The following is a 20,175-nucleotide window of genomic DNA, read 5'->3' as shown; positions in this document are numbered from 1 at the left end:
TGTCATCTGTGAAAAGGACAAACTGTAATATGATAAGGTTTAAGGATTATCACAGTTCTGAATTTAACTTTCTGTTCTTAAGAGAACAATTTCTTCATAAACATGCAAAATAAAACTCATGTTAGCCTGATCTTTAGGACATGCAAGGAGAATAATCAAACAATTTGAGTGTATCCTTCTTTCTCATTGAATAATCCTACCAATTATGAAATGTTTAGGATAATAAACTGCTTCTAAAATCTTGAATTCCTTCATCACTGACAAGCTAACAGTTTTATATTTGTTTTCTCATTTACATTATTACATGTTTGCTGAAAATAACAGCTAAATTTATTTTTCTTCGTTTCAAAATGGGGATTTGTTTTAATCAAGTATGGCAAGACAGGAAGACATGGAAATGATTGTTGTGAAGGAAGAAGTTTATACTCATAGATCTGTAGAAACAGGGCCATGGGTATGCCATGCTGGGGTAAGTGGAGACACAAGGGGAAGCATCAGGGTTGGTCAGGAGAGGGGAAGAGAGAGACAGAGAGAAAAGGAAACATAGGCAACAGCTTTTATTGTCCTTTCAAGGCAAGGCTGGCAAAGCACATTTAGGATTGCCTAGTTTGAGTAAATTCAGCTGATTTTGGAGCATTGACTAGCTGCCTGGTTCCTGATTCTGTGGTGCTTAGGCTTTGATATGTAGCAGCTAGAGAAAGGAGGTAGTTGGAAAGGATGAGTATTGGGTTGGTGGGTTTACATATGAAAGACACATGAACTGTTTGCTATCTCTAGGAGTTAGCTAACCTGTGGAGTGGCAGTGTCTTCCTGGTCAGGAAAACCCTAGGTGGCAGAGCATCAAGAATACAGAAAATAACACTGGGTGTTACTCAAAAATATGAAATAGTGAATCATGGAACTTTACATCAAAAACTAGGGATGTACTGTATGGTGACTAACATAATAAAAAATTATTATTATTAAAAAAAGAATATAGAAAGTAATAAAATATGCCTTATACATACATTAATTTTGTTCTGTTGAGGTAATGATTTTGGAGGGGAGGAATATTTATTTATTTATTTTTTATAATGATTTTTTATTATATTATGTTAGTCACCATACAGTACATCCCCGGTTTCCGATGTAAGGCTCGATGATTCATTAGTTGTGTATAACACCCAGTGCACCATGCAATACGTGCCCTCCTTACTACCCATCACTGGTCTCTCCCATTCCCCCCCCCCCCGAGGCCCTCAGTTTGTTTCTCATAGTCCATAGTCTTTCATGTTTCATTCCCCCTTCTGATTACCCCCCCTTTCTTTATCCCTTTCTTCCCCTACCGATCATCCTAGTTCTTATGTTCCATAGATGAGAGAAATCATATGATAGTTGTCTTTCTCTGCTTGACTTATTTCACTTAGCATTATCTTGGAGGGGAGGAATATTTATGACTTTATAGCTAGGAAACAGTATTGCTATTGACCTCATCTCTTATTTAGCGAATCAATTTACAATCTAGAAATACTGATATTTATGCTATAAGAAATAAAAAGATGAATAAGTCATAGCTATGTCTGACTTAAGAACTTACCAAGAAGACAGAGAACATTTATCCTAATAGCCACAAGCAGTGTGATAAGTGTTTTAAGTTTTTTTAAAGAAAGTTTTAATCAAGGGATAGACAACTGAGACTAAAGGAATGGAATATAAAATATGTATTGAATCCACACAGGCATGGAATTGTGATATATGAAAGATTGGCATTCCAGATCTGGCAAGGAAAGAACATATTATTCAACAAATGCCTGTGGGCAAGTATTTAGCTATACGGAGAAAAATGAAATAGAATCCCTACCTCACACCATGGTCACAGATGGATAAAATGCTGAAATGTGAAAAGATTTTAAAACTTTTAGAAGAAAACATTTTCTAAAAACATGTCTAAGACCTTGAGTTAGGGAAGATTTTCTTAAACAAAATGGAAAAAAGGAAAAGGAAAAAAAAAGCTATAAATCATTATCAGTCAATATCAATAAGAAGAATATCAGTCATTAATTCAGTTTTAGCATACTGAAAAATTTTTCATTATCAGAAAAACTTGAAGAATTCCAAGGGTTTGCAGAACTCCAAAGGGTACAAGCCGGCTTTGGTGCTCTTTCCTTTCCAGGTTCCTGTCAGGTCAGTGATACATTTTAAGACAAGGTTCAGTAAGATGTTGTATCAAACATTTTAGTTTATTTGGAGGAGGCTCTTTGGTATTCCCCCACTGGAATATAAGCTTTAGGAGTGGGGGGTTGTTGGTTGTGGTCACAGCAGCTTCTTGGCTCCTAGAATGGTACATATCAGGAGAGAACATTCAATAAATACTTGAATCAATAATTGAATAAACTTTAAGTTGCAGGCTACTGTTTTATTCAGTTAAAAACAACAATTAAATTTTAACCTTTTTTAAGAATAGAAAGTATGTAAGATTCAGTTTCAAAATCTCTTTCATTTGGTGTATTTATCACAGTCCTGCCTCCAAATGTTACAGAAATCTTTTTACCAATTATGCTTTTAATTATAGCTGTGCATGTGAATTACATTCACTGTTACCTGCCACCAAAACTGTTCTTGAAGGAACAAGGTTTGTGAGCCTTCTCTGCCACTGTGCACACTTCAGCATTTTCACTAGGCTTTGATCAACTTTGAAGACGTGAAATATTATAAAGAAAAATAACAGTGATAGACTACCATGGGATTGGTTGCTCACCTTCTAAAATCTTTAAAATGAATAATGTATGTCTGGAAAGCAGATGAGAAAGAAGAGGAGCGTTAGGCTGTAATGGTGGTCAACAGAATGCCAACCAGCTACTTCTCCAATTTTTTTTTTTTTAAAGATTTTATTTATTTATTTGACAGAGAGAGACAAGCCAGCGAGAGAGGGAACACAAGCAGGGGGAGTGGGAGAGGAAGAAGCAGGCTCCCAGCAGAGGAGCCTGATGTGGGACTCCATCCCAGAACACCGGGATCAGACCCTGAGCCGAAGGCAGACGCTAAAAGACTGAGCCACCCAGGCGCCCCTACTTCTCCACTTTTGATCATCAAAATCCAGGCCTGATTTTTCTGGTCCCAGAATGAAGGTGTTTCAGTCGAACCTTTGGGTTTGTGCCTTTTGTTTAGTTTTCAAATTGAAAGGGAAAATTCATCCGCAAAGTGCTAGCTATGTTTCTTCAACATTCTACCAAATCTATATAAAATTGCAGCCATGTGAAATCTCCATGTGGTCTCTAAGGGCGTGTTTTACCAATTACAAGGATATTTCATGGCTCAAATCCTTTGCATGTTTGCAAAGTTCTATACTTCAGATTTCTCTACTAAAATCATGTGTGTTTGGAGAAAGATGACATGATTTTGTTTGTGAGAATTTCCACTTCAATAAAATTTCTTAAATGACTCTGTAGCATTTAGTAATAATGAAGCAAAACAGTACTAGACTAGCATGCTAGCTTGCTCATAAAAAAGAAAATAAACTAAATACTTGGTATTTTTAGGGTGCACATGAAATTTTCTGAAATCTCTCAAATCCCCATTTTTAATTAAATGCTGCTTCACTGAGGAACCATCTACATGTAAAATGTCAGCATCTGTTCTGTTACTTATGCCATGAGTGGAATAATTTGGGGCAAAAACATTTCAATTCATTAAAAAAAAATTCACAGTAATATTGAGCATGCAATCACTTCAATACTTCTAGGGGACTCAGCATATTTTGATAATGTGAAGGATGTTTCCTAGGATTTTATCATTGAAGTATAAATTTTTCTGAGAGCAAAGCAGTATTAAAACAGACTTTCTACGTGGAATTCTTCCATTACGGAGACTGTGTTAGTTGGCAGGTAGCAGGGACGTACAGGTGATGAGGTACCTGGCCTACATTTACTTGGAGTTGTTGCTCAGCCAGAGTTCCAGTGTGATTGGAATGCTGGGAGCTGATCTGTCTTTGGATGGCTGCATTTTGGGTGGTAGTAGAGGATGAAACAAAGCTGTAAATCATCTAATCCACTTCCTTTTTTTTTTTTTTTAACCCCTCAAGGGATTAAAGACATCATGACATTCTTAATCAGAAAAATAAATGCCATTTATGCTATTTGTTCACTTAGGGGCTTATATTGATTGCAGGCATTCACTAAGGCTTCAGCATAACTTTTCGGACTGACAGATGCACTTATTTTACTGATTAAACATTAGGAAGGTGTCTCTCTTCTGAGGCTTTATGGAAGTCGAACCTAGAAGGCCCATAATAAGGTTTTTGCTTCTCTACCTTCTATCTTTCAGGAACGGTATGTAGGAATTCCAGCTTGGATTATATCTGCACATTGTAATGTGTCTCCTCAACTGGTTATATGACACCACTGTGGAAAATACCGATGTGTTTTCCTCTAAGAAGGAACAGTGCTTCTGTGTTCTGGAAGGCCTTTCCATGACACTATGTGCAATCCTTATTAAATCCTTTGTTCAGTGTCTTGGGATCTTTCCATAACTAATATAATAAGCTATCAGCAGCTGTTGTGGGTGCAGTTTGGAAGGATATAGAACTGTTCTTGGATCTGCCCTGGCTCCTTGTCAGGTTCACTCCTTGCTCCTTGTTGGCTACTTGAGTTCCTCACATCCATAGATTGTGCTTCAACTTCTTTGATTAGGCCTTTAAAACATCCACAACTTATATACTCAAAATGACACTCAGTGGGAGTTGATAATTGCCTGGAAATCAGTCTGTCTCCACTTGTGTGGGATGAGGAATAGAATTTTGGGAATGATTATGTTAACAATGTATGTTGTAAGACAATAGAGAAAGGGGATTAGTGGTGGAGGTGAGAGACAACTCTTTAAACTCCCTCCAAAGGTTCAAAAGGGAAGCAAAGCCAGGTGCCTAGCTGGCTTAGTTGGAAGAGCATGCTGCCTCTTGGTCTTGGGGTTATGAGTTCGAGCCCCATAGTGTGTGTGGCGATTGCTTAAATAAACAAATAAATAAAAAAAGAGAGAAGCAAAGCAAAGGTGGCTTGAACAGGAAGCTGAAAATAAGATGTCAGAAATGAAATCAAAGTAGTCAGCAACTACAATAAATGCAAACCATGTAAACTTGCAGTTCAAATCGGAAGTTCTTGGGTTAGATTGAAGAAATAAAACCTAGCCATATAATGTTTACAAGAGGTAACCCTAAGACATGATGTACAGGAAGATCCTAAGTAAGTAAATAAATACATGAGTAGCTAGGGAAAAAGACAGACTGCTGTACTAACTGTATGTATGTCAGTCACATAAACTTTAAAGCAGAAATGACTTATTAGTGAGAGCAGTAATTCTGAATTTATATGAACTTCATAGCCTCCAGATACATGAAGCAAAATTTGACAGAATTACAAGGAACTACTGACTGATAAAACCATAATCATAGTAGGAAATTTCAACGAGTTCTCATTAATTGATGAGTTTAGCAAAAAAAAACATTGGAATACAGAAGAAATACATGATACAATTAATCCTGATTGAATGGATATATATAAAAACCTTTGAAATTAAATGAAAAATATGTGAGATTTTTAGGGGCTCCTGGGTGACTCAGTCATTAAGCATCTGCCTTGGGCTCAGGGCCTGATCCCATTGTCCTGAGATCCAGCCCCGCATCCGGCTCCCTCCTCCGCTGGGAGCCTGCTTCTTCCTCTCCCACTCCCCCTGCTTGTGTTCCCTCTCTTGCTGGCTGTCTCTCTCTCTGTCAAATAAATAAATAAAATCTTTTTTAAAAAAATATGTGAGATTTTTGAAAGCATGTGGAACATTTATAGAAATTGACCAATTAGATCATTAAGTCTCAACACATGTCCATGCTTTGAAACTATACCACATCCTGTGAATATGATGAAATAAATTAAGAACAAAAAGATAAAAGAAAAATACATTAAGAAACTAAAAACTGCACTTCAAATAAATTCAGTCCAAAAAGAAATGAAATTGTCAATTAGAAAATATTTCAAACTGAACTACAATGGAGGAAATTCCAAAATCTCTAGATTTTGTAGACTTATATGGAGGAAAACATATGCCCTTAGGTGTGTATATGCGAAGAGAAAATTATTGATCTGTGTGTCCTATTTAAAAAACTTAGGGAAAGAATGGCAGAATAATAACATATAGAAGTTAATTGAAAAGGAACTAATAAAGCTAAGAGCATGCACATACACACTAGAAAGCAAAGACAATCAAAAACCAGTCTTTAAAAGCATTAATAAAATAGACAAGTAGGCAAGATTAGTGAAGGAAAAAATAATGAGGGTGAAAAGGGATCAGAACTATAAACAATATAAGTCTTAAAAAATAATACAGTAAGTTAATTTGAACAGATTTATAAAAATAAAGGACAATTCCCTGTTTTACTGAAACTGCAAATAAAAGAGAAACTATCTTTTCCTGTTCCAGAGATTAGAAAGAAAGCTCCCTAAATTCTGTTATTTACCTTGTGATACCTTGACAATAAAACCAGACAAGGTCAGTACTAAAAAAGGAAAAAGAGTCCATCTCACTTAAAAGCATATCAACAAAAGTCCTAAATAAAGTGTTAGCAAATGAAGTCCAAGAATATTGGGGAAACATCATAACAGACATCAGAACTAAGAGAAGTTCACTTCAGAAATGCAAAAGCAAATGAAGATACAAAAAAAAAAAAAAAGCCCATCATGAAAAAGCAGACAAATCCCAACTGAAGAACATTCTGTATAATACCTGATCAGTTCTCCTCAAAACAATTAAGGTCATCAGAAACAAGGACACAGCCAAAAGGAGGTGAAGGAAATGGCAATTGAATGTAATGTGGTATCCTGAATGGAATTTTGGAACAGAAAAAAAAAGATATTAGGTTAAAAACTAAAGAGATCTAAATAAAGTATGGACTTTACATAACAATGTTTCAACATTGGTTCATTAGTTATAGCAGGTGTACCATACTTACATAAGGTGTTAGCAATAGGGAATGTTAAATTAGACATTTGTCTGAAGTTAGACATAAATCCACAAGGACAGGGATGGCAGGAAAAAGACAGAAGTGACCAACATGACCAAGGCATCAGCAGACCTGAGAACACCAAATCCTGTGTCAGTACTAGGGAAAGCCAAGAAGCAATCTGACCACAGTTATTGCGGGTTCCCTAAAAGGGTTAGAAAATTGCCCATAAGAGGTAGCTATAGAAGTAGGAGGTAATGGTGGGGTTAAAACCAGGAAGACTGTAAGTCTGTTTAAGAGACAGAATTTAATCCCAGAAGGAAAAGCAAATAAATTGGGAGGTTTCTGGCCTGGAGTCATCAATACAGAGCTGAGTGTAGAGGTGCTATCTTGAAAACAAAAGAACTAAATAGTTTGCATACTCTGAGCAGTAGAGAGTCTTTTTCCTAGAATTTGAGTTCAGAAAAAAACCCCAAAACCCTAAAGATACATATGACTGAGGTTCTCTGAGAACGTGGTAAAACTCAACGAAGATCATACCTGTGCACTATACTTCTTTCAGCTCTTTGTGGACTATTCTTAAGTATGAACAGATAGCCAAGAACCCCCAGCTATTTGAAGAGGATCTCTAATATGAAAAATATGAGACAAATATAAGAATATGGGATGAAGTAGGGTGGAACAGATCTTTAAAAGGAGTCTGGGGGAAAAAAGGGAGTCTGTTTCACCCATCCCCACACCAAAGGCATTAAGAGTGCACTTAATCTTGATGAGCACTGAGTAACGTATAGAATTGTTGAATTGTTATATTGTACAACTGAAGCTAATATAACACATTATTTAAAATTTAGAATAAAAAAACAAAAAGAATAGTCTGGGAAGAAATAAAATTTTAAAAATCTATTAATATCTTTAGAGAAATAAGAATACATTGCATCCATGAAACAAGGATCAAGAGTATTAAAATGAATAGAAAACAAGAAAGAGCTTTTGGATATTAAAAATACAAAAGAAATAAAATCAAGTCAACGGAAGTCAGTACAACACGGGTATTGTAGTTGAAAGCACCAATGAACTGGCAAATACAGTGGCTGGAAATAGATACCAGGGCACTTCATGAGGCTTCTGAACACGAGGTATAAAAAGAGGATACTAAAATTTTGCAGAGTTAATAACTTTTCATGAAATAATTTCAAGCATCAGAATGCTGCTGACTTTGAAATCACAAAGGAAACTATAAAAAATTGGAGCAAAGCGTTTCCATCACAGAATTCTATACCCAACCAAACTGTGGACTACAAATCAGGGAACAAACACTTCAAGATATGTAGAGACATGCCCCTTTCTCAGGCATCCCTGGAAGATATGGCCCACTAAAAGGAAGAAATATCAAAGAAATACCATCTGTCATTTTGTGATTCTGGTCTTTAAAAGAGAACTATAAACATACATTCACATAAAAACCTATAAACAAATGTTTATGGTAACCTTATTTATAATCATTAAAAACAGTAAACTATCCAAATGTCCTTCAACAGGTGAATGGATAAAGTAGGATACATCCATAAAATGGAATATTCATCTGAAGAAGAAACAACCACATGGATGGATCTTAAGATGCGTTAAGCTATGTGACAGCACCCAGACTTAAAGTATACTGTAGGATTCCATTTATATGACATTCTGGAAAAGGCAAAACTATAGGGAAAGAAAACAGTGGTTGCAAGGGGCAAAGAAGAGGGGGGAGGGGACTCAATATAAAGGGGCCCTTTTGGAGTGAGGAGGTTATTCCTTATATCAATTTTCATGGCAGTTTGTGGTAACAGTTACATGATTATATACACTTCTGAAAACTCCTTGAGTGTAAGAAGGATAAAATTTATTGTAAGCAAATTATACCCCAATAAACCTGAGTTAATAACAGCCACCATAAATGTCACCCCAGCAATGAGGCCTTCCCTGGCCACCTATTTTTCATGGCCCTGTTCCCTACCCGTCCGGCTCAAGGTTCTCCTCCTTCCCCTGCTTTATGAAACCCTTCCCAGGATCTCCAGAAACTGTTTTATCATCTCTAGGTTGTTGTCCTTTTAGTTCAAAGAACCAGGCATTTGACCTTTCTTCACTGATTCAGCTTTTCTATCCTTTCAAATCGTCAGCCATTACACACTTTTCATCTTAATTATTTTACTCTGAATACATAAATTGTCAAGCATCAGTAATTTGCATTAAAGAGAAAAGGCTGTAATGATGAAATCAAGATTGTGTTTACAGACATGTTTTTCTCCATAGATAGCAGTGAGTGCCTTGCAGATGACTGTAGTATAATTGCTGGAGGGAACCTCACTGGTTGGCACCCAGACTCTGCCGCTGTGTTATGGCGAAGAATCTTGGGAATCCTTGGGGATGTGAATAATATCCAGTCACCCAAGATTCATGCCAAAGTGTTTGGCTATCTCTATGAACTCTGGTACAAACTAGCAAAGGTATGTCCTGCTACATTACCTTTTATTCTAAGAGGGGGAAATTGATTTATCATTTAACATAAAAACTTTGTTGCAATTAATGTATTCTGGAACATATTCTGGAACACAGATTAGGTGTGTAGACAAAGTATGTTTGGTTGTCAAAGAATAAATAATAAATAACTTATAGTTTGGTCATTTTATAAATGCAGAAGTTATGCATATGTAGAATATTACTATAGGACATTAAAGGATAGGGTACTGAGTAGTTTTGTTTTCTTTATAAAAGTGACACTGGTTTTATTGTACAAAATTTGAAAAATATATGAAGAAAATTAACATCATCATCCCACAGAAATAACCAGTATAAATATATTGTTTTATTTCTGTAGGTAAATACATTTTTACAAAGGTAGACTCTTAGAATACATACAGTTTTCATTCTGGTTTTTGTTTATAATGTACGATTTCCCTAGGTTATTAAGTTGTTGTTGTTTTTTTTTTCAAAAATGATTTATATTTTATACGGTATAACTTGTTAACCCATTCCTTACCATGTAGAGTTCAGGGCTTCTGCAGGTATTAACACTCAAGGGAAAACAATGCCCCAGTTTTGTATTAAATCTAACACTATGTCCAGTAAGTGGAACACAATTCAAAATGACAGTCGATCTCACAGTAAAAGAAAAAATTGTAAATGTTGTAGGTTTTCATTCAATGTACAGAAATTTAATGAGAAGCAACTATTTGGCCATGGAACACAATATTGAAATATTGTTGGGATAAACTAAGCATGGCCTTTCCTAAAATTCTCCTCTCTGTGACTTAGATACGGGACAATCTGGCAATAAGCCTGGATAACCAGTCTTCTCCGTCTCCACCAGTCCTGATCCCACCACTCAGAATGTTTGCATCATGGCTATTTAAGGCAAGTGGATATGTTTATTCCTTTATTGCAATTTCCTCTTCCTTTCTGAAATTGAGTTTAAAAAATGTAATTGCCCAAGACTGCACGTTTTGAAGACAAGCTGAATCTTACTGAAGCCACTGCATCCCTCATCTCCATAAACAACTCTTATGGAATACTGAGAAGTAAATGAAATGTCGAAATGCTCTGCAGCTGGAGTTGATTAAATCTTTAAACCTCATCTCCTTGGCAGGCGACAACATTGCCAAATGAGTATAAGGAAGGCAAACTACAAGCGTACAGACTGATCTGTGCCATGATGACCAGACGCCAGGACGTTCTGCCAAACTCGGACTTCCTGGTGCATTTTTACCTTGTGATGCACCTGGGATTAACCAGCGAGGATCAGGTATTCTGTGACTCTCTTATCATGGTAGCCCACAAGGTGAAAAGTGCATAGGACTTTTTGCAGGTTAAATTAGGGTTTGTGAAAATACATCGAACACATTAAAATTCTCAGTAGTTTCAGCTCTTCTACACACAGCAACTACATTGATCTTTCAAAAATGTAAATCAGATTTCGTCACATTCCTACTTCTTCTCTCCACTGAACTTGCATTGCACCAACCTAATTTCAACTTTGTTCTGTGACTTACGTAGTACTAGATGAGCTAGCCTCAGCCTATGTTGTCAAATTCAAAAGTGCTATTGGTGGGTTTCTGCAGTAGATATTATTTGAAGAAAATTATTCTGGTCATTTAAAAATATTTAAAAACTATTGTTTTAGTACTTAGGATGTTTTTGTACAAGACCTCACTCATAAATGTGGGGTCCTGACATTTCTAGATGGGGAGTTATCTTAATTTCTTGCAAAGGAATATGATTGGTGGTTTAAAAGGAAACAGAAAGGTCAAAGGAGCCGCTAGTGATAGCCCATCCTTGTGGATCCTGGGTGTGCAGGGTAGGATGTGGCCAGTCCCTGGCCTTCCTCTCCTGGGAAGAGCCCTGCCAGTGGGCAGAGGGCAGAGAGGGGAACAGGAACTCTGACTCCTGATTCGCCATATGAATGTCAAGCAGGCAAGTGATAGGATTGGTTTGTACTTCACAGAGATTATTCTGGACTCAGTTTGGAAGATGGATTTGAAAATGTGACAGTGGTAGGATAGAGTGGGAGGTTGGGCCTGGAAACAGATTAATTAGGAAGCGGTTAAACAAATATAGAACTTAAAAATGATGAGAATTAAGATGGTAGCACTGGGAATGGGAAGAAGGAATAGGAAAGATTCAAGAAGTTTCAGAGCATTTTATGTTATTACTAGGTCTTCTTGACCAATTAGAGGTATAAAGAATGTTTCAGAATTTACCCTTGAAATTGTAGCTACTTATCAGTGACCTTGAATCGTTTATGAACTACCAAGTAGTCTTTCTTTTCTTTTTTCTTTTCTTTTCTTTTCTTTTCTTTTCTTTTCTTTTCTTTTCTTTTCTTTTTTCTTTTCTTTTTTCTTTTCTTTTTTCTTTTCTTTTCTTTTCTTCTTTTCTTTCTTTCTTTCTTTCTCTCTCTTTCCCTTTCTTTCTTCTTTCTTTCTTTCTTTCTTTCTTTCTTTCTTTCTTTCTTTCTTTCTTTTCTTTCTTTCTTTCTTTCTTTCTTTCTTTCTTTCTTTCTTTCTTTCTTTCTTTCTTTCTTTCTTTCTTTCAGATTTTATGTATTTATTTGACAGAGAGTGAGAGCCAGCAAGAGAGGGAACACAACAAGCAGGGGGAGTGGGAGAGGAAGAAGCAGGCTCCCAGCAGAGCAGGGAGCCCGATGCAGGGCTCGATCCCAGGACCCTGGGATCATGTCTTGAGCCGAAGGCAGACACTTAAGGACTGAGCCACCCAGGTGCCCCAGTAGTCATCCTTTCTGTATTTGTTTTACTCTTTGAATGTATAATACAGACACACAGACCTTTTGATACCCTTAGGAAACATGTAAGAGGTCATTCTCCAGATTAGCCAGTTTTTCTCTGTTGCTTCCGAATGTGCTTCTTGAAGCTTCTTGACCCTTCAGCCCTATTTAAAACTCTTGAAATACATCCCCTGATACACAATGATGAGCTTTCATCATTGAGCTTTTATCTGAAGTAATAACCATACTGTCCTACTGAGTTGTCTTTGTCATACTTGCTCCAGTTCCAGCAGTGCATAGAGGACATCCCTATATAATAGGTTGGACTTGGACCCACAGTCTCATTTATTTCCTAAATAAACACAGAAATAGAGATGTGAAAGTAGAAATGTTTGTACTCTGTGCTCAGATATTTGTAGCCATTATTGCAGGTGGAAGCATCTTTCACAGAATGATGCAACTTAGGGTGTGTGGAAGATTGAGGGATATAAATAGGGAAGAGAACGAACTCTCACAGATCATAATGAAATCCCTCAGTGACAGAAGAGACAAAGGTTTAGTTAACAACACAGTACTTTAGAGATGTAGTTTACTAAAATTTTGTAGAAAAAAAATTACTTGGAAATAATAATCAGCTGTAGAATTTTCTCATTTAATGAAAACAAGTTAGAAGTCAGCAGCAAATACTTAGTATTCTAGAATGAGTTTTCTAGAAAGTCACATAAATACATGTGAATTTGGGATCATCTATTTTAAAGGCTGTGAAATGAAGCAATAATATGAGGTGAAATAAGAGTTTGAGAACCCAAAACATAATTTCAAAAAATACAATTTTACAGTGTAGAAAAAGGGAGTTTTCAGATTTTATACTTAAAATCATTTTCATTTTAAAATAATTTTAATATGTGCCATGTTTTTGGTTAAGCTTTAACTTTTGTAGTTCATTGTAAAATATGTTTAAGTGTTGGCCCATTGCTAGCAGTGATCCCAATATCCAGAATCCTAAGACAAAACAGGGATATCCTAAGTCTCTGTTTTATGATCAGCCTATTGTCTAGCCATTAGACACTTGAATTTTTATGTGTGCTTAATAGAATTGGCTGTTTTGCTGTAATCTTAACAATTATTGGTATATGTTTTAGAAGCCCTGTCTGCCAAACAGAATTACTCTAAATAAACCTTATTTATTTTCCAGAAGAAAATTACCAGAAAACCTTCTAATGAAAGAAACTTTTCTTATTTAAGTAAGAAATATCTCTGATAATTAGTTTAACTTTTGGTCCACATGCCTAGATGGATCATGGTGGTTGTTACAGAACCTATATGTTCTTCTGGAAACAGATATTATGTTAATTATAAGAAGACAAGAAAGCACTTACTGTAGAAAATACAGTTAAATTCAATTTTTTTAATTGGTGAACTGTGCACCTGTGACTGGTACCATCTTAGGTACCGTCTTGTTTCCTTCTTGTGAAAGCTCTCAAAGAGTCACTAGACTGCCACTAAAAGCCTTTGTTCCTGTAGAGAGAACCTTATAAAAATTTTCCTTATTTCTTAGTAAGATAAGTAATAGCAAATAATTTAAAATGGTCTAACATTTATTAGTTTTGTCTTACAAATAAAATCCAAGGTGAATTTCCTCCTTTCACCTCTAGGTGGCACACGTGCCTGCACACTCTCACTGCGCGGCTCACCGGCCATTGCCGGCCTTTAAAACTGCCACAAGGCCCAGGGCCCTGTGAGTGTGATGGTGTGGCATAGTCCTTTTACAAATGCTTTCCTCAATATGACAGTATCAAAATTATGTCAGCAGTGACTAATAAAGTGTTGAATTGGAAATAAGCTCTAAGATGTTAAAAATCCTTTTTCAAGGCATAAGGGTGCTTATAATAATTGAAGACATTTTTTTAAAAAAACCTGTTTGTAAAATGTCTCACAGACTGTGTTCTGTGATACAATCAGATAAAACCATGGTTTCATTTAATAAGGTAGCTAATTCATTATGTAAACAAATATAGTCCTTTCTGTATTTAAAAAAGTAATAATGATACATAGACTGAACAGCCAAAATATAGCACATTCCAAGCCAACTGTTTTTGTTTGGACCAGGTTTAGCTATTCTAGTAACTTAATAATTTAATAACTAAAACAATGACCTTATCAACTAGTATTTTACCAAGTACCTGTGCAATTTGAGTTTATGGTTTATTAGTATGATTGAGAAAATGCTTCAGAGTAGCTATAAACTTTTCCTATACTCTGAATTTTTTCAAAAAAATTGGTCCTGTTACTGGTTTAGAAAATATGTATGATTGTAAGAACTTTCAAAATAACTCTACATTATGAATAAAATCCTGGGGTGACTTGTGGGACTGACTGCCCAGCCTGCCTATGAAGGGTCTTTCAGTTGGCTTCCCTCTGCCCAGCTGCTTTGTGTCTGGTGGGCTGGTGGGGGCAGGGCAGAGGGTCTTCAGTTCCCCAGCACCCACAGTGCCAGATTTCCTGCTGGCACCTGCATGACATTGTCCCACCCGATTCTTCTCTGCAATTTGGTTAGATTAATATCATGACCCATTGTTTAAATAACAGAGGTTCAAAAAATATCAAGAACTTTTGCCCAGTGCCACACATTAAAAAGGCTGTTGGAATTCAGAGGCAAGGCTTGGCTTATTCTAACAGGGTATGTCTTCCCCCTTGATCCACAGCTCACAGGCTGGTCAAGCAGTCAGTCAGTCCTTGGTTCTGTTTCTTCTTCCGTCTTGTTTGACCTGGGCTCTGGCCTTGGCCTCACTCCTCAGACCCCTCCTGATTGGAGGGCCCTCCCACCTCCAGGCCCAGATAGCTTTCCATAGCTGCCTTCCCAGCTCCTCACGATTTTTCAACTGCCCTTCTAAAGCTGTTCCTGGTTGTTGTTAGTTTTTCCTAATGCTTAAGCAGCTTTTTCACCTCAGTCTTTCCCAAAATATTTGGACTTGAAAAGCACCATGATTTGGGATTATTAAGAACAGTTCCTATTAATTTCATCGTTATTTAAAACATATGGAAAGATCACTATGTGTGAAATGGAAAAGGACAGTTGAGGAAAGGAATTTTATTTTCATGTTTCTAAGAACATATATCAAAGACTGGAACGTTTCTTTGCTTAAAATAAGTAAACTATTTTTTAACAATGACTTACAGATTTAATGTCTTAATGCAGTTTGTTACGCATCAAAGTTAAAGTTTCTTTTAAGGGAAAAGCTTACATTAATGTAAAATTGTTGCAAATTTGTATCTAGAAACTTTGGAAAATGTGGGTCTTTGTCATTTTCATCTAATTTTGTAGCACTCCAAAAAAGCATGAAGCCTCTCTCAGGTGGAGAAATATGTATTGCTCAGCCTGGAAGTAACTGTCAAGTGACAAATTTGAATCATAACAGTGTAAAGTCATGACTGAGTGTAATATGGTGTGATATAGTGTAATAATTAAGAGCATGGGCTTCAAGCCCTGTCTGGGCTCCAGTCTTGGCTGTTCCTCTTATTAGCCAAGTCATTTGACCTCATTATGCCTTGGTCCCCTTATATGTAAAATGCAGGAAATTATGGTGCTTACCTCCAAGAGTTGTTTGAAAACTTTGAGGAGGTAAAATATGTAATGCGCTCAACTCAGAGTCTGGACACAACAGCCCTCAGTAAGGTGAGCCCTCGTAATGATACTGAAGAGGATGAGGAAAAGACAGCAGCTGTAGTAACGAGTGTATTTTATTTTCTGATATGTTAGGATGTTAATGTTTTTATTTCCCCATATATTTTCTTACTTTTGAATGTAATGGTTTGACTAAAAGGTAGAATTAGGCATTGTGGAATTTCAGAACGTGTGGAGAAATACTCACTCCCCATGCTGTGGGTCAGACTTGACTAAAATGTTTATTTAACCCTCTTGTGATTCAGAAACATTTTTTGTATGTTCCCTGCCACTGGCTAACTTTCTACCCATTCCTTACCCTGCGCACTGTGCCTTCTCTATGATGGAAGCTAAAAAGCTGAACTGTATGTGTCCCAGCTCCTTGCAGCTGGGTCGACATCCACCCAGGTCCCATCCAGCAGAGGCACCTAGGTGGCAGTGCTGGAGAGTACGCATAGGGAGTGGTGGGCGGCAGCTGTCATGGGGAGGTTCTGCTCTGGAACCTGCATCGTGGTGACAGGGCGGGCAGCGGCATCTCTGCTGGAATCACGATGGTATATAGCTGGACATTTCTGCTTGCCACCTTGTTCCTGGTTGTGGAGGGTTCATGCATGGCTCCCCGACACTTCTGGAAACTCTGTAAGCCATCTAATATATAGATATAAATCCCTTTCATCTTCATCCCAGCAGGGTGGATTCTGTTGCCTGCAAGTAAGAACCTGGCTCAGACAGTGGCTACTCTGCGAGGTTCCACTCTGGGCACTGGTGATAGACGATCAGCATGGTTCATATTTCAGTCACTAAATGCACTTGTAGCATTTCTCCCCCCCCCTTAATTTTAGCCATTTGTTTTGTAGCCAAGAATATTTAACTTGTTTTAGGAACCTTTTGCTTTCATTTAACTTCATATTTTAGTGAACTTTTTGCCACACCAACGTTAAAGAAAACATAATTTTAAACATCATATATAGAATAATGTTCTTAGAAGTCAAAATAGCTCATGATTTTCTTAACGGATGTTACAATCTCCTCTCATGAGGTATATGATGGAATAATATAATAATAAACAGTCGTTTGTAAAAAGATCCCAAGGGGCCCCTCAGTGAGCATTAAGACTCAGCAGTGAGCTATGAAAGCAAGGTGCAGGGGTGATACTTGTAAATTGGCCATACCTGACTCTTTTAATAACCCCAGACAGCCTGTATCATGCAGTGATATGTAATAATTGCATCACCTTTTCTCAGACAAAGAATTGTTCTTTGCTGAAAATTTAGACTTATAACTAGAACTCTATGTTAGGTACATAAATTTATAAATATATTTAAGACTAAACATAAATGAGTATTCAGTCTTAGGAAAAGTGCAGAATTAAGATGGCAAATTAGGGACCTTGTTTTATCTCATATCCAAGGAAGTAATTCTTTTTTTTTTTAATGATTTTTTATTATATTATGTTAGTCACCATACAGTACATCCCCGGTTTCCGATGTAAAGTTCGATGATTCATTAATTGCGTATAACACCCAGTGCACCATGCAATGCGTGCCCTCCTTACTACCCATCACCAGTCTATACCATTCCCCCACCCCCTCCCCTCTGAGGCCCTCAGTTTGTTTCTCATAGTCCATTGTCTCTCATGTTTCATTCCCCCTTCTGATTACCCCCCCCTTTCTTTATCCCTTTCTTCTCCTACCGATCTCCCTAGTTCTTATGTTCCATAAATGAGAGAAATCATATGATAATTGTCTTTCTCTGCTTGACTTATTTCACTTAGCATTATCTCCTCCAGTGCCATCCATGTTGCAGCAAATGTTGAGAATTCATTCTTTCTGATAGCTGAGTAATATTCCATTGTATATATGGACCACAACTTCTTAATCCAGTCATCTGTTGAAGGGCATCTCGGCTCCTTCCACGATTTAGCTATTGTGGACAATGCTGCTATGAACATTGGGGTGCATATGGCCCTTCTCTTCACTACGTCTGTATCTTTGGGGTAAACACCCAGTAGTGCAATGGCTGGGTCATAGGGTAGCTCAATTTTTAACTTTTTTTTTTTTAAAGATTTTATTTATTTATTTGACAGAGATAGAGACAGCCAGCGAGAGAGGGAACACAAGCAGGGGGAGTGGGAGAGGAAGAAGCAGGCTCGTAGCGGAGGAGCCTGATGTGGGGCTCGATCCCATAACGCCGGGATCACGCCCTGAGCAGAAGGCAGACGCTTAACCGCTGTGCCACCCAGGCGCCCCTCAATTTTTAACTTTTTAAGGGACCTCCACACTGTTTTCCAGAGTGGCTGTACCAACTTGCATTCCCACCAACAATGTAGGAGGGATCCCCTTTCTCCTTCCTTCTACAAGGAAGTAATTCTAATATATCTCTAAAGTGCTTATTCTGTACAGCGATTGTTTGCTATCAGCGACAATAGAGACTTGAGACAGATGACTACACCAAAATCATAACCTGGAGGGTCTTTTTTTCTTTTCTTTTACAGCTGTGAAACCAATAATTATTTTCATTAAGCTATAGACCGAGCCCACTTACCCCTCGTACACCTAAATAAGGAAAGTAGAAATATGTAGAAGGTAACAGATGGTAGAGGCTTCAGTTAGGAGGCTTAACACGTGTGCAGTGAACTTGTTTCACAGCTTTAGAAAGTGTAAGATGATAGCAGGGGAAGCTGACCTGGAGGTTTACCTGAGGCCAGAAACTTGAGTTTTGTTTGATTTCCCTTTTTGGAGTTAAAGGTATGAAGACTTTCTTTCAAATAAAAGCTATCAGTGAAGAATATGAATTATGAATTTAAATACAAATTTAGCCATATGTGTTTAATAACCATATGCTATATGAAATAAAGCATAAAAATGCAATATAATAGCCACTCAATATATGTGGAAAATTGAAAGATTTTGTCCTTACTAAACTGTTACCATATGGTAAAGTGTATAAACTGACCTACATCTTTCAGTAGAAAATATGTTCTTTTGTGCTCTGAGGTCTCTGGAAGAAAACCCTATGGGCCCTCTAACAAGGCCCACATCACCAGAATCTTCCTTAGTAGACTCACTGGAGTGCATCTTGTCTTTTCCCAGGCAGAATACGCATTCAGTAAGTATGTTGATTGATCAAAAATAGGGAAAAAAGAGGAAGGCCTCCTCAAATCCATGTGGCATCATGGGGAAGAACAGATGACCAAAGTAGCTGAGCCAAACCATTCTGGTTGAGATTTTGGCTCCAGTGATAAATTTCAGAGCAGACATGAACTTTTTGCTTTCTATAGTTGTGATCTCGCCATCATTCATTACCCTAGAATAGTGATTCCTGGGATGGCGGGGGGTTGCCACCCCCTCCATTCTAGGGACACTGGGCAATGTCTGGAGATACTTGGTCGTCACAGGAGGGAAGGGGGTGTAGTGGGTAGAGGCCAGGGATGTCGTAACACATCCTACAACCTGCAGGACCACAACAAAGAATTTACAGTCCAGTGTCAATAGTGCTGTGGTTGAGGGACCCTGCCCTTGAATAGTGGTACCTGTGCAGATGACACCAGACTTGGAGAAGAGCCAGCCGATGCAATTAAATGACAGAACCCAGCCATCAAACAAGTATGAAAGACTAGCTCTCTCAACTTAACCAAGGAAATTAAATCCAAAAATTTAACCAGGGAGATTAAAGAGAGGCAAATGTTTTAGGATGAACATTATGAAAATCACCAGTAGTGGACTCTTCTTCAAAAAGGGTGGATTCAATTTCATGTGGTCCAATTTATTTAAAAAAAAAAAATTTAAGAACTCAAGCATGGAGTGATAAACTAATTCAGAGTTAACATGACAAATACCTGAGGTGCATTTTGTCCAGAAGCAGAATCTGAATGAATGGCATGGCCTGAAGCCCCAGAGCCTGAGGCATTGCAAGTGTGAATGGAGGTGGAGAGAGGCTCAGGGGGGCTGTGCTCCACCCCCCCACCCCCCCGCACGCTGAGTGCCCACTGCCGAGCGGCTGAGATGGGGAAGGATGGGGAGAGAACAGCTTGCCTGGTGAGGAGTTGGCACATGGGCACAGATCATTGCTTCCTTCAAATGTCTGGAGCCCTGCCTGTGAGGAGAGAGAGATCAGACTGTTGTACCTCCTGAGTGAGGACTGATGTAGATAGACTCCAGCTTACCACCAGAGGCAATTCCTAGCCAGGTGTCCTGTTCAGTAGAGGCCAGTGATTGATCAGGGTTTGTAAGCCTCTCAAGCTCTGTCGTGTCTGTCTACAGCTGGCTGGTCTGGCCACCCCCTGGCGGCCTGGGC

The 20,175-nt window shown here is 37.8% G+C and overlaps 1 protein-coding gene across 3 annotated transcripts in view; it reads left to right on the top strand.

Annotated features, from left to right (window-relative positions):
* The window catches only part of RALGAPA2 (Ral GTPase activating protein catalytic subunit alpha 2), a 312,880-nt gene that overhangs the window by 134,023 nt on the left and 158,682 nt on the right, over nt 1-20,175 (top strand). For all 3 annotated transcript variants that reach the window (XM_087853775.1, XM_087853774.1, XM_045809914.2), the window contains 3 exons: nt 9,251-9,444; nt 10,253-10,351; nt 10,584-10,739. In XM_087853775.1, coding sequence (XP_087709901.1) covers nt 9,251-9,444; nt 10,253-10,351; nt 10,584-10,739 — 449 coding nt within the window. The remainder of the gene's footprint in view (nt 1-9,250; nt 9,445-10,252; nt 10,352-10,583; nt 10,740-20,175) is intronic.

The sequence above is a fragment of the Ursus americanus genome, chromosome 22 (genome assembly GCF_024610735.1).
Source record: "Ursus americanus isolate L20-20 chromosome 22, mUrsAme1.1.p, whole genome shotgun sequence".
In the NCBI taxonomy this organism is placed as follows: domain Eukaryota; kingdom Metazoa; phylum Chordata; class Mammalia; order Carnivora; family Ursidae; genus Ursus; species Ursus americanus.
Note: the sequence above shows the minus strand (reverse complement) of the source record. Positions and strands in the feature narration are given on the sequence as shown.